The 15,402-nt window shown below is 38.4% G+C and overlaps 1 protein-coding gene across 3 annotated transcripts in view; it reads left to right on the top strand.

Moving 5' to 3' along the window:
- SSH2 (slingshot protein phosphatase 2) overlaps window positions 1-15,402 on the top strand; it is a 153,832-nt gene that overhangs the window by 119,302 nt on the left and 19,128 nt on the right. For all 3 annotated transcript variants that reach the window (XM_072430794.1, XM_072430805.1, XM_072430800.1), the window contains 6 exons: window positions 3,509-3,612; window positions 5,395-5,459; window positions 8,389-8,510; window positions 13,606-13,674; window positions 14,565-14,630; window positions 14,717-14,911. In XM_072430794.1, coding sequence (XP_072286895.1) covers window positions 3,509-3,612; window positions 5,395-5,459; window positions 8,389-8,510; window positions 13,606-13,674; window positions 14,565-14,630; window positions 14,717-14,911 — 621 coding nt within the window. The remainder of the gene's footprint in view (window positions 1-3,508; window positions 3,613-5,394; window positions 5,460-8,388; window positions 8,511-13,605; window positions 13,675-14,564; window positions 14,631-14,716; window positions 14,912-15,402) is intronic.

A 15,402-nucleotide genomic window follows, 5' to 3' on the forward strand; every position in this document is an offset into this window, starting at 1 on the left:
TTCAACTAATTTTATTAAGCCAGATGGGAAGAAGCTTTAGGCGGGTGTCAGCCCTGTATTGTGACCCAACTCTTCAGTAACCAATCAAAAAACAACGGGGTGGTAACTGAAAAGTGCCGGGTAGTGCGCCCGGCTAAAAGGGGCTGGGGAGAACACTGTGTTGTATGTGGGCACAGACACTGCACAGCTTCTGTTGACTACCAGTCATCCCAAGCAGAAATGGCGGATGTTTCAAGTGGTTTTTGTGAGGCACTATTATAAAGTTTTAAAAAAATTGGACAAATTTCCTCACCATCGGAAACTATAGCTGTGTTCTATCTAATTGACCTTTCTCACTATCACAAATCTTAACAGGATTGCAGAACCATTTTTAAAATTGCATGGTTTGCTCTGTCTGTGTACAAAGTTTATCCATGGAGTACAGGAGGTGGGGGAGATCAGTTCAGACAGATGTTCAGCAATGCTTATTCGTTGACCTCAGGGGGAGTAACAGCAACTGGGAGAGGTTCTCAGCCGGTGGGCATCTGCCTGTCAGTTTAGACATTAGATTATTGCTGGATATGGCAGCTGTTTCATGTCTCCTGGTCAATTTAAGTTGCCATGCTTGGCAGAAGTCAACCATTATCCTGTGGCTGCAGGCCTATGTAATTCCATGCCTTTGTGTCAGTAACAGCTAATGGCATTTTTTTTAGAAGCAAATAGAGTAAAATATTATATTCTTAGGGATTCAAGTTTTCTGAAATAAACCTTTAATGTGTAAGTGAGCAGTGCAAGTCCTGGAAATACCAACAGTCTCTGATTACTAAGGTGCTCATGTTTTCTAAAACGTTTTTGTTTATGCTTAGAATTTAGTCATTTAGGTACCCAATAGGATAGAAGCTGCAACATTTACTTATTCCTGCCCTCACAAGGGAATTGTTTTTAGAGCTTGTTAGGACATGCAGTTGATGGTTGACCACAGATGCCTTGAAACACATGTAAAATTGCGTAGTCCCATCTGCTCTCTGATAGTCACAACAAGGAGAAAAAACATTCAAAGTTATCAGTGCATGAATTCTGGGTGCACACTGCACAACAAATGTGGTCATTTCAGTTTTGCGGTGTTGTGTGGTGGAAGGAAGGCTCCCCGGTGAGGCCACCTCTGAGTCACGTCATATCACTTCCTCACCAGCTGGACTCCTCTTCATGTGTAATGCAACTGAGCTTTACAACGTGAAAGCTTCTCATGTTATTTAGCAATATTAAAATGGTTTCCGCTTTCTTTTGAAACTCGTGGCGGAAAAGCATCATTTCTGGGCCTGTGCCTGCTCTGCTGTGGCTTGAACCCAAGGTTATGGGAACCGAGTTGGCACAGGCGGATGTTTCACAGAGACCAGGTGTTTGTGAGGCCTTTATGTTCTACTTTTTAAAATGGAGAAGTTGTAAACCAAATGAAACTTAATACCTATACGTATTAAATAAAACCACAATAGCATTAAAGTTCTTTTCTTACATCAAAAGCTCAACAGAACAAATCTTGAAACTGGCAAATACCCTGACCGACTCCACATTTTTTTTTCTTTTTCTCTTGGCATATCTAATATACAAAGCCATTTCTTCTAATTTGTTTAGTTAGAGAATCTATAGCAGTGATCACCCTTTTCCTCCAATTAATCTGCATGGATAAAAAGTGTTCTTTCTGCCTGTGACACCTGCAGCAATTTATGTAACAGCCATTTCAGTGAATAAGGAGTATATATGAGGCTGATTTAGAGTGATTAGCAAAGAAAGGACTGTGACAGGCTCTTGTTACTCTAAAATCCCAGGCAGCTGTGACTCCTCCAGCATAGCAGTTCAATTCCAGGGCACCCCTTAAATACCTAACATGCTGCAGCATAGCTCTGCCTGCAGTGCGATCACACAGCCATCTGCAGGGCCAAACACTGCAAGAAGTCTAATGAATGTGTCTGATTAATTGTTGAGTCACTCATAAGCCTCTTTGGGAACACTTCATTACTTTTGTGCAAGTTTCATATTGCCATAAAGCTCTATTTGACATACTTGAGTTTTTTTTATAATGGAAATTTTCAGACATGCTTACATAAATAGTTTACCATTTATATTTTATTAAAATGTAATTACCCTATCGAATCAATACTTTTTATGGCATGTGTAAGATTGATAAGAGGCTTTCAGGTTGTGTTATACTGATAAAAACACATACAGTATTTTTGTTTAAAGTCATCTTTCGTCCTGTTCACGTAATGTTTGTAACAATAAGCCTGGCTATTCATTTTTATTGGTCTTTTAACTTGCGTCCACAGGTCAGCAAAAAATACCCACCGCAGTTGAGATTGGGTGGTCTATAGCCACCTAACCATGAAGCTTTAATTTGTAAATATGCACTTTTTTTTGCCTTGTTTTTATTGCTTCTTCTGCACAGGCTACTAGATTGTAAGCTCTTCGGGGCAGGGTCCTCTCCTCCTGTATCACCGTCTGTATTAGTCTGTCATTTGCAACCCCTATTTAATGTACAGCGCTGCGTAATATGTTGGCGCTATATAAATCCTGTTTAATAATAACAATATTAAAAGGTTCACCCTCTAGTTTGTTACAGTAACCATTGTAAAGATTGTAGCTTAGTCTACACGGACGTTTTCCCCAGTGTTTAACCTAAAGGCTTTAAAAGCCCATGTTTGAAATTCCTATGCATTCCAATGGGCTAATCTACACCAGGACGTTTCCTTGAGGCTTGTTTATAAAGCATTATCTATAACGTTGCTTGCACTTAAATTGATTTCATTGGGGCATTTTCCCGTGTTTATAAGCACTTGAAATGTAAACGCAGTTAAAATGCAGGAAAACGCGGCATAGACATTTTCCAGGCAAGCTTTTAAATGCTAATAAAAGTGCATAAAATGCATATAAACGCAGTAGGAACGTTTACATGCGTTTTATAAAATGTCTGTTAGACCCAGCCTATAAGTTACTCATATTCAGCTGGACTTATAGGGCCTGATATAATACACCTCTCCAAGGCTGGAGAGGATACACTTTGATTCATGAAGCTAGTTGATCCAGGAAACCTGGAATTAATTCAATAGTCATTTGCTATTTGTTAGCACAAATGTATTCAGTCCTGGACCAGATTCATTCCAGGTTTGCCGGATCACCCAGCTTCACTGATGAAAGTGTATCCTCTCCAGTCTTGGAGAGCTTTACCAAATCGGGCCTATAATATTGAAACACAGCCAATAGGTGGTTACATCACATGGCATGTGTGTATTCTGCATTGTGGCTCCATGGGACCTATCTTGTGGTTTTGAGGTGCCATTCTATATAAATTGCACTTCTATGCTCCACATGATGTGCTGTGCGTTGCATCAAGGTGTAGATGCCTCAATATTTGACCAGCATGTTTGTAAATAGCTGTTGCTTTATACAAATGTATTAACAATAAGATTATTTTTTGCAATAATATAGAAATATGTTGCAGTTTTTTATAAACTTTATTTGTTTTTCTCCACAGCATCAGTGAAAGTTTCCTGACAGTGAAGGGTGCTGCCTTATTTCTTCCACGTGGGAATGGCTCGTCTACGCCAAGAATTAGCCATAGACGCAACAAACATGCAGGTAAGGAGCATAAGTTTCCACCTTTTCATTGCAGTGACCAGCACCTGTACGCACTTTGCTGCAATTGGCTACATAATATACTTTTTACCAATAGGCTGGGAATGCGCTGTGTGTTGAAAAGGGGTCAGTACACAGTATAACACTGCAAGATAATTTTGGTTACACATAATTTTTAAATGCACAGTTATGTTGTGTGTTTGTGACATTGTATATCAGTACCAGACATAGTGGAAAAATACAACGGAACCTTTGCTTGAGGCAACCAATGAAGTCTTTTCCCTTTATTGTTCCCTATATATTCTGTGTATTGACGAGATCAGGGATAAAATGCTATTGATGCACTCACCTGTGTTTGTTCAGTAGGAGAAATGTTCTCTGCTTAGAAGTATAGTTTCTTTTTTTGTTTAGATTATGCTATAAATAGCTGTCTATAATGGTTGTAATGCATTTTCCACAAGGGAGTGAGCATAACATTTGTCTGCTTTTGGAACTTGAAGTTTTGTGCATCATGGTGCAGTACCATCTAGTGTTCAGATCTCTGTGAAAACCAAACGTCCAGGCTAATCTGAGAACTCTTCTCCATAGTAGACAATTATCTTTCAGTTTCCAACCTGCACTAGGTAATCTTCTATTGATACAACTTAATCTCACATACATGAGCCATAGATTTATATATATATGTTTAGTTGAGCTCAAATACTTAACTGGTGTCACCTGCTGCCAGTTTAACTTCACATTCATGCTTTTGCTTTGTTGTTGTTATTATTATTATTATTATTATTATTAAATAATAATGCTATAGTGCAGTTCTTTACACTGTACATAATTTGAATAAGCCATCTTGTGACCTTATAAACCTTTAAACTAACATTATATTCAGAGTATGTAAAACAACAATACATTCCTCACATTCTTTATGTTGAGGTCAATTTTGTTTCTTCTATGTCATATCTAAACAAAGAAAGTGGTATCATTGAGGCTGAGCTCCAGCAGGTACAACAACACCATTTATTACTGTTGTGCTTCTCAATAAACATTTATTTTCTATATAAGACTAGCATAAGTTTTGGAATCTCCCTTTATATTATCCTTCTTAATTCCCACCCTATTGCTAAGCTGACTGTAGGGTGGGGAAACCCAACAACAGTGCCTAGATAGTAATTCAGAAATGTGAGTTAAGCTACTTTTGTTGCCTTCATTGCAAACATTCTGTACTTTTTGATCATGGCTGGTGGATATGGATGACATTGTGCTGTAAACAGCTATACCCACATTGGCTTCCATGATTTAAATGGCTGAAATCAAATAAATGAAAGGATTGAACCAGGTAAAGGCTGGAAAGGAAAATGTTAGATGAGATGAGTAATTTGGCTTTATTTGACTTGCTGCAGCTTCTAATACATGTTGTGAGAAGACTGTGGTTCATGACACACTGATAGTTCTGCCACAGGTGACTGTTGGTGTTGCTGCTGTACCTAATAAAAGTCATTCCTTGGAGTTGGCACCATCACCAGTGTCACATGGTTGCCCTTTCTGTTACCTTTTAGTATTTTGTTTTAAATTCTGTTATGGTTGGAATTTGTACTTTTTGAACAACACGGCCAGTTCTTATTTCTGACATTGTGATATCCTAAACGTTCTGCTGTTTTTGTGTTTGGCAGGGCAGAGTATGGCTGCATAATGTTTTCATGAAACAATGTTTTGGTAAATCATGTTATTTCTGTGTAATGATGATATGATTAATGAACCAGTAATGACACCGCTATGATCCAATGTTTTAAGGGGACCTTCAGCAACACCTTCAGGCCATGTTTACACTGCTCCGCCCTGAGGACAACATCCGCTTGGTGAGTGTTTTGTGTACATTCGGATGCAACGCATCCTGTCCAATCACCATTATTCCTCTCATATTAATTGATGTTTTGTGTGAAATGTTGTTGCTGCCAGGAGCATCCAATCCTAATTTTTTTTTTTTGGTAGTTGGGGTAAATTCCTCCTTTTATCTGTATTCATCTAACTGGTGTAATATATACCGGAAAACTTGCTTAGCATTTCTGATGGTGCTATAGGAATCAAAATCGCTCTGTGTATAGCAACCAGTTTTGTATTTTACATATGAGACACTTTAAATGACAGCTGGAATGTGATCCCTTGTCAGACAGTAGTGTCATTCAAACAATTTTAATAAATTAGCTCCAACAAACCTCAATTCATTGCATATGTGCCATAATTCATTGCATATGTGCTTTTAATAAACCCAATGGGATTGTAAAATTACATTTATAGGTTGGGTTTATATTATTATTTGTGTAACTTTTTGACCATGGATTGGTTGAACTTTTTGGATTGAAGAAGTCCCTCGTATATTTAGTCTTCTCCTTAATAGATTTCTAATTCAGATGCAAATTCCAAGCTTTGCATAGCAGAATATATAGGAATCTTTGCCCAAGGGGTGCACGCATCTCATATTAAAAAACAAGCTTTGAAGTTTCAGCCTCACGTGGGAACTTGTATCAGAGCTGTCATTGGAAGCTGCCCAAGGTCATTTAAAAGCTGCATCAGACTTCAGACCTGTCTTCATTGTGTGCCGCACCCATCAGGTTTTTCCATCCGTCTTTCTTTACAGAACAATGCTTAGAACACGTCTTATTATGCGTTAATATCTGTTTTATGTGCACAATATACATGTTGGCTTTCACCGTTTCCTTGGAATAACCGCCTTGATGTTTATCTCCAGGAGATGTTTTTTTCTGATATAATTCCTGTAATGGCAGGGAGCAGCAATACACAATGTATGGTGTAAAATAAGCTGGGTTGGCGACCATATTGTCGCCTAATCCACTCTGAGAACACCAGCAAATTATGGAATTATGTCAGCAGTTTTCTGTGCTGGAGATTAGTTTTTTTCCATGTTGGCATGTATTTAGTAATATATGGCATGATAATTACAAAGTGCAGAATAATAAATTCTGTTACACAAAGGCAGGTCCTTCATGAACTGGATCCCCTCCTCGTGCAAGCTTCTCCCTAAAAGCCTCTGTTCTACGTTTAGTGCTTCATCAGAAAGTATATAGAGGAAAATACCACACAGCTATTTCCCAAAAACGCACTTTTCTGCTTACCTGTAGGCTATTTTACATGGAAAAATTATTAAACAGTATACCCGGGTACAGCCTAGACGTTAAGGCCCACAGGTACGGCCTGGCCCTACTGAAGTTGAGGCCCATGGATATTGATTTACAAATTAAAACAGGCACATACAGGGGGCACTACATGGTATCTGCATTGTGTGTAGGTTTTAGACAAGGTTAGCTTTGATGTGGATAATACATTTATAATGATCAATGGATCTCTCTTTTTTTTTTTTTATTACACAAACTACTTTCCTTTGTATAGGCTTGCAGTATTTCTCCTTAAGCTTTGCTTTACCCTCTACTCCATAGGCACGTCTCCTTCCTGTTCTTTTCTAGGAAGATACCATTTGTAAAAAAAAAGTTTCCCTTTTTTTTTTACGTAAATAATTATGGCCAGAATCCTTTAGAGTGAAGAAAGAAATTCTTGATTTTATTTATTTCCCTTCTCCCCTGACTGTCCTTGTGTTTTTTTTTTATTTGGCATGGCCTTGTGTTCCTTTTCTCTTCTCTTTACTACTGATGCAAAACAGCTTCTTGGAATCACAATCCAGCAGTGCACTTTCCTGAAGACTTGGCACAGCTCACGCTCCTGTTCCTGCAGCGTCAGCCCTGACTGGGCACACTTTAGATGAAGCAGAGCCGGAGCAGCTGATGCCCCGCATTGAGTGTGTGGACACAATAGGCTGTAATCCCTGTGGTGTGTCTAGCGGCGCTGCAGATGTCCTCTTTGATATGGTGCACTGTGCAGGAAGTTCTCTCTTCCTGAAGATAACACACTTTTCTACATTGTGCAGCTTGTTCTGTAAACCCTGACTGCCCTTTGATAATCAGAATACCCATGATCCTGGATAGAAGTCTCACTGGTATTTTTTTTTTTTTTTTAGGACATTGTCCTAAAAGTAGTTGTTGTACCTAGTTTGAGTTTATTGGTTTTTAAAAGTTGAGTTGAGCTCAGTTTTCTAACTGGTGTCACCTACTGCCAGTTTAACGTCACATTCATTTGTTTTAAGTGTTTTGGAGCATAGATGTAGTGTATTTGAATAATGCTATTAGATATTTAGGCCAGGCCAGTGTCAGACTAGTGGTCTCTGTAGCGTATAAAGCTGACCATTCGAATGGCTTACAGATATTTGCCCACGCATACCATACCAGTCATCCACTTTTTGGGGAGTATGGAATAGGGAAAAACAAAAATCATTCTGCTTCCTGTTAAAGGCAGCCTAAATAAATTTGGTCTGGAAGCTCAACCAAACCAAAAATGAAACAAATTTTTGTTGAGTCACTAATTATGATCATTTTACTTATGCATTTTGGAATAGTAGTAGACATTCTTGCAAACTGGATTTTAATAAATAGAGTTGAATAGAAAGGTTTTTAGCTGCAATTTTAATTTCTGGAATGTATATGCTCTCACAGGATCTCTATATTTTGTACTTCCACCTTTTTAGTTATCTGATGATCCTATAAATATTCATTTACTCTTTTTAATTGGGGTATCTTTATTTTTTTTTTCTTTATGCTTGAATCTTTTGCATATATAGTTTGCATAGCAATTCTGTTGAACATCTGCTGTTATTCTACTGTTTAATCTTCTGTTTGTAAAACTGCCTTCATTAATCTGTGGGCTTTGTTCACTTTTTAGGCCGTAAAACTGGAAAGTACCTACCAGAATCGTACTCGTTATATGGTAGTCGTATCCACAAATGGAAGGCAAGACACAGAAGAGAGCATTGTGCTGGGAATAGATTTTGCATGTAATGACAGGTAATTTATATTGGTCACTTATTATGTACATGTGTTTATTACCAGAATAGGGAAATGTTGCTTTGACATCAAGGTGGTAATCTTGGTAGAGCTGCCCCCTAAATACTAATGGATTGATGACTGATAAGAAAATCAACATTAGGAAAGATGAAAAGGCAAAAACCAAAGAATAAACATTATAGAAGCATGGGCGTTCTTTGCACAGCATTTCCAGCAGGTATAACACAATGGTTCTCCAGAAGGAGAAAGAAGATGGCGGCGCCCGGCTCTTCCTCTGCTCCGGAACGAAGGAGGATTACGTGGGACCCAATAGAGTATACCTCCAGAGGGATGAACAGATCTGTGAAAGTAAAGGTGAGTTTTTTGGGGAGTTTTTAAAATTCAGTTTTAGGCACAGGAATTGCACTGCTATTTTTTGGATTCACAACAAAACACAGATTTTTGAAGATATTGCTTTGCCACAACTGACATTTTACATATGCATTAAAAGGCAGATTTTTCAACTTTGTATGTTGCGGTCACCTTAAGGCCCTCAATGCATACAGTATAACTTTTGCGTTAGGATCCGAGGCATTTCCTGGTGTAATGGCGTTATAATTACAAGAAAGAAATGTATATTTTGTGTAGAATTGCTGAACTGAAAATAAAGTGGTTAAGCGGACTTCTACTTTGATGTATATTTTTGGCAGAGTACATGCATGACTTTAACCAGTCCTGTGACTTCCTCATGCACAGTGTAAGCCATTCCTCTCTTGGCGTATAATAGGCCCTCTTGTTTTTTGGTGCCTGTTGGATCATTCTGCTCTTCAATCATGTGACACAGGCTCCATCGTGAAAGTGGCGTGATGGTAAAACGTTATCGCGTCTCTGGTCTCTGCACAAATTTCACACCTGAAGCTCCTGTTTACTTTCTGTATTTTTTGTAGTGTCTTGAAGTTTTGTTTCCAATTTCCCTGGCAGCTGGAGACTCCTCACTTGTGTTCCTCCGCTCCAGCCAGCAGCCAGTGGGAAAAGCAGGCAACTGCTATGCCAAGAATCTCCAGTGCAATGTTATTCATAGCCACACAGTCTGGTTGCTATGGAAAATATTCCCCTGCTTGTTTTGAAACCCCACCTGCACATGGTGTAATAGCGGCTCCCCTCCTATTTTTTGACACAAGATTGGCACGTGATGTTATGGTCACCAGTGGACTCTGAGAAGAGCCTTTTATTTTTCCAGTACCAGAAGTCTCCGAAATGGTTATTTACTGTTCTGTCCTCTAGTACTCGGATTTTAAAGAAAAAAACCCCTATACCGAGAAAAGAAACGAGCCCGGAAGTGTTGCCAGGGCCATCCTCACAATGGGAGGAGTTTAACCTGGTTTCCCAGCTGTCATAAAATTCTCAAAAAATGATTTTTTGTTATGCAAATTTATAGCCGAACCTGTTTAGCTGGATGCAATGCAAGTGGTATGGAAGTTTACTGAAACATAACCAATATTGGCTTTATTTTACCCCTGGCAAATTTAATCAACTTTTATTGGGCATGATTTTTTTTAAACTAGAAACCAGATTCTTTAAATCAAATTTTACACCATATATAAATTATTTCCACTTTAACTTAAAATGTAAGTCCCTAAATTTGTCAGGTAGGCCATTATTGGAAAAAAAAACAACACACAGACAGTATTGCCTCTTACCCGAGTGATCGCCCAAATATTCCTGGCTTCCTTTGCGTCTGCTGAATGAGTAAAATCCCCCACTCCTGTGCGGGCGATACGTCATCCTTATCCAGAAGAAGAGAAAGAATATGACGGCGCCCGATGCTGGAATGCTGACAAGTAAGCCGGCTTGGTTTAGCTTTGTTTTAACTACACCATGTAGCTATCTTACAGTAAAAGAACTATAAATCCCAGCATCCAAGTCACTCACTGATGAGAATTACAAACTGGAAATTGTAAATGCTGGAAGGCTAGATAGCTCTTCTTTTTGCACAGAGGCCTGCAATGAGTCGCAGGAGGGAAACTTTTTTTTTTTTGGGTGAAATCATTTTTGGTCATATTTTAGGAGATGAGTATCAAAAGTTGCACTACTCGCATTTTTTTTTTAAATCCAGTAAAACCACACTTGGGATGGCTTAAAAAATTAACACTTGCCTGGTCCCATCGGCGTTCTCCACTGTTCCTGTGATGCCCCGCACGCATCGATGAAAAATGCTACTTTACAGTTACATCACAGGTTTCAGTATTTTTATGCACCCTTGTTTTAACAGATTTTTGTGTATTTTTATTTAAAGTTTATTCATAAATGTATTAAATATTGGATATAGTTCAGTGAGTTATGCCTAAGAATTATAGGCCTACAGTGTAAAATAAATTTCCATGCAAAACAATATAACACTTTTGTCATAAAAATACTGACATAATTTGACCACCAGGGAGGTTAAAGTATAAAATAGGCAACCATATACAATTCATATTGGCAGATGCAAATATTCATATTCGTAAGGCTGCATTCACATCACTTATTCAGTGATGCAGTTGTGGTGCATTGTAAACAAAATAATCATCTGTTTAGAAAGTTCTTTTTCCAAGCATGCAACATGCAGGGATTTTTATAATCTTTACAACAGAAATAAGGCTGTAAACGGCCTCACCTAGGTTAAGGATCACCAATATGAAAGGATCCCATCAAGCCATGGCAGAATAATTTATTACATCCTTACTTCCTTATATTTTACATTGCCTGCCTCGGCTGTTGCTGTGTCCTGGAGTATTCACTGTGGTGAGGGTTTGGTCAGTTTTGCTGATCTACAAACAAGTAACTGCTTTTTCTGGGTCTAAGTAATTAAATACTCATAGGCTCATCGTCACATTCTATATCGGCTAGCTTACTGTCCCTCTGAAACCTGGCCAGGCTAGTTATGTAGATAAGTTTCCCATAAGAGGGATTGATGTGCTTTCTGACAGGTCAGCAATTCTAAACTTTTATCAAGTTCCACTTCAGGCACACAGTTCTGGGAATAAATTCCAGCAATCTGACAGGTGTGGAACTGACAAAACCTTCCTGTTCAACAGAGCAGACTTGCAGAGTAAGAACTGGGAGTGCTACCGGCAAATCTTTCCCAGGTCATAGGATTCTTCAGCTTGTAACCAATATCCCTTTAGAAATGTTCGCTCTGAAACACAATTCCACTGAAAGCTTTGGATTTTCACTTTTCCATTTAAAAAATTCATTTTTATACAAACAAATTTATCAGTAATGAGGAATTCTATAGGACAGGACAGTTTTAATGCAAAACCACTTGTTGACTATTGCATATTGCTATAGGGTGTTCTGATTACCCCACCCACTTTACAGATGGGAGGATAGGGGGAACCCAAAGCTGTACACTAAAAACAAGGCATTAAATCTGAAATTTAGTAACAAATCAAATATGCGCATTTCCCAGTGTTTTATCCTTTCAAGCATGCTACAATGCAGGACACTGGTGACATTGGTGTGCAAGAAATATAGTATGCTCTTGCCTTTTTACTTTGAAATGACAACACCGCTCTGAATTCCCATGCATTTGATGTTACCCTGCCTTTTTCATTTCTCACCTAAAATCAATAGAATTGCATCAACACAAATGTGTTAAAGCAGAACTAAACCCTGCTAAGCTCGCCTGTCTCTGTTCCGTTGTAGGGCGATTTCTCATCCTAGTTGCGATTTTGGCCATCTTGATTCGCGGATGTTAATTTGGACCCTGCAAGTGCAGGGTAAGCTGGGATTGCTGGGTTTACTGGCAGCCAAGCATGCACATCCTAGCATTTTTTACACCAGAGCGATCAGGCTGGTAGGAATGATTATTGTAGAAGGGACATCGCCTGTCCTTTTCCTCAATAATTTCCTGCCTGATTTCAAAATGTTTGAGTGGAATTTTACTTCACTGTTTTGAATTTAGTAGGGAGGGTTTTTTTTCAAAGCATCCACTTGTTTTGAGGCTTCTTTTAATTTAAAAAATCCTGCTTTCAAAATGTTCCATTAATACCAGTGCCAGCTTGCATTCAGTTCATCTTGTACTTCTTTAATAGTGGACACTAGGCATAGGTGATGTCCATTATGTGTGATGATAGATTCCTTGAGCAGAAAGCCACTTACAGTGGCCAAGCTGTTTTTAGATCCACAGGTCAAGTTTCGCAGGCTTACGGAGCTCAATATTTATGACAAGTTTCTAGGTGGGTTGCTAGGTTTCCTTAATCAGTTCTCACTAAAAATATCCCTCACACCATGAGATGCCTTGTTCTTTTTCCATGTACTCATCACATTTGCAGGACGCACGACTTGTCAATGACTGATCAGGTCAGCAAGGTGCAGATCACAATGTTAGCAGTGCTTGGGATTTTCCGGTCACAATGGCTAATGGTTTCCACTTAGAACTTTACAAAAAGTTATTTCAGAGAAAGAGCCTTATTCCTCTTTAGTGGAGGAGGTTATGTTTATAACTGAGCTTAAAAATGTAGGATCTGTAAACAAATATCGCTCACGATACTTATGTAAATCATATGGCATATTTTTACAGTAAACCCATTGAGAGAAACATGGAAATAGCTATTACTGACATCTGATAAACAAAAGCTAATTGTTGGGTGTTGTGCTAACCCTTTTTGGTACTTTGAAAACATGAAAAAAGTGTGCACCAAGGAACTTTGATTTTTATGATTGTTTTGGACCGTGGAACAGCCAGGCAGTAGGCATTTTGAGTATGATCTGGACACGCATGCCCAACAGTGCAGACAGTTGTTGGGTATCTTTGCAGAAGACACTGTAGCTGAACAATACAGGTTAGTCAGAAGTCTGCCAGCTTTTGACTGGACAGTAAAGTACATAGATTTCGTACACCTACTGTCTCTTCTGCAAGCATGTTCTTTGTAAGCCATTGATCCTGATTGGCGGAGCACCAGTGGTACTCATTATCCAATTGCTTTGTGTTTGGGTCAAGATGCTGTTTAACTCGAAATTTAACGTGCACTTGTATTACCACCACATTTGCTCAGCTGAACTCAAAAAATGATCATGTACAATGTGGTGTTTCATCCAGGTAGTATATAACCTGTTTCTTCTTGTATTTTAGCAGTTCCTGTTCGATGGGGCTTGTTCTTCCTCTCTGGAGTGACACTCTTATTCACTTGGATGGAGATGGGTAAGATAAATGTCATTTTATGACATAATTTATTTTGGAAACATGTTAAATAACATTGTCCTAATATAGCTTTTATTTCATCGGTTAAGATGCTGTTGTTGCTGTGCTCCTGATGATGTCACTCCTTGTTAGACAATTCCTTAAGTGACCTTTTACTGTGTCCTTGTCTGTCTCACATACACAGTTCCAGATGACACTTAACTGTACCCATGTCTCTCAGAGCACTGGAACATAGCTGACTAAGCAACATATTAAATTTGTAGCACATGCTTCCTGAGCCATGGCTCTTTTATGGCTTCTAGCACTTGAATTCAACTTTATTGTTGTTAAAAATGTGATTTTATAGTATTGTAATACTGGGACATCTTTGAAGTAAGTCTAATTTAGTTACCTTCCAATGCATAAAGAATGCTTCCTCTTGTGCTTAAAGTATAACTGTACATGGACTTCAACATACTTTGGCTCCTGTACTTAAAAATGTAAACAGCACTACTAATCTGGGAATTGCTGTTGTTAGATATAAAAAGGGCATAGAAGTTAATATTATTTAATCAGATTTACCAATGTTTTTTAATGTTATTTTGCTTGGATCAGTGTTCTACTTTGAAGCTTGTGCCAACAACTTAAAGGGAAAAAATCAAAATATACATGCTTTACTGCTTTAGTAACTGCTACAATGATTGTTCTGTGTCCATGGCTTACTATAAAGTCATCATTACTGCCTACTAGCCTGCCATGGTCACATAAGAGAAGTCCCCGTTTCTATATGTCAATATTATTTTATGGTCCTTGATTTCTAATCATTTGTACAGTAAACAGGTTTATTTCTTATTTACCAAAACTGATTTTATGCAGAATTTATTTTTCTTAAATCTGTTTTCCTTTTCTAGGGGGTTCAGCGTGTCAACAGATAACAGGGTTCACATATTTAAGCCAGTGTCAGTTCAAGCCATGTGGTAAGTAAACAGTGTAAACCAGAAATTTTACATAATATGGTAATTCCTATTGAATATTTTACTAAGGTGAGTCTGTTGTCCTTCAGGTCTGCACTGCAAAGCTTGCACAAAGCCTGCGAGGTAGCCCGTGCAAACAACTACTACCCAGGCAGCCTTTTCCTAACATGGGTTAGTTACTATGAGAGTCATATAAACTCTGACCAGACTTCAATCAACGAATGGAATGCTATGCAAGATCTGCAGTCCCATCGCTCGGATTCTCCTGTGCTTTTCACTGATGTGTAAGTAACTTGCCAATAGTTTCTAGCATTGAACACAAAATGCACGCTACAGTACACGTGCACGTACACAAATATAGGCGATGCTCTGCCATATACCATCTTTCTCCATAGCAGAGGCTTTAGATAACAATGTAAGAACAATTTATTTTTCCAACGACAGTGCTTTTTAATAAAGCGGGCACAGCATCCTGTTTCTATATGGTCATTTATTTGTTTGTCTCAGAAATACTTTTCTATATACAAGTCAATTGAACAGCAGCTCAAAAGAAAAAATCAATTAAGAAGGACTTCTTGAATGCACCTGAAAGCACACTGCATTTGGCTATCTACTCTACATCTTTTGTAGCAGAGATCTGTAAAGAGGAGCCCACAACAAGGTTGATGAAATAAAAACATGTGTTGCAAAAACAGGTCATGCTTGCAGAAATTATAACTTTTTCTAATTGCAGCACTTCTCCAATTAAAAAAGGTTATTTTATGGAATTCTCACT

This window comes from Pyxicephalus adspersus, chromosome 1 (assembly GCF_032062135.1).
Source record: "Pyxicephalus adspersus chromosome 1, UCB_Pads_2.0, whole genome shotgun sequence".
Classification (NCBI taxonomy): domain Eukaryota; kingdom Metazoa; phylum Chordata; class Amphibia; order Anura; family Pyxicephalidae; genus Pyxicephalus; species Pyxicephalus adspersus.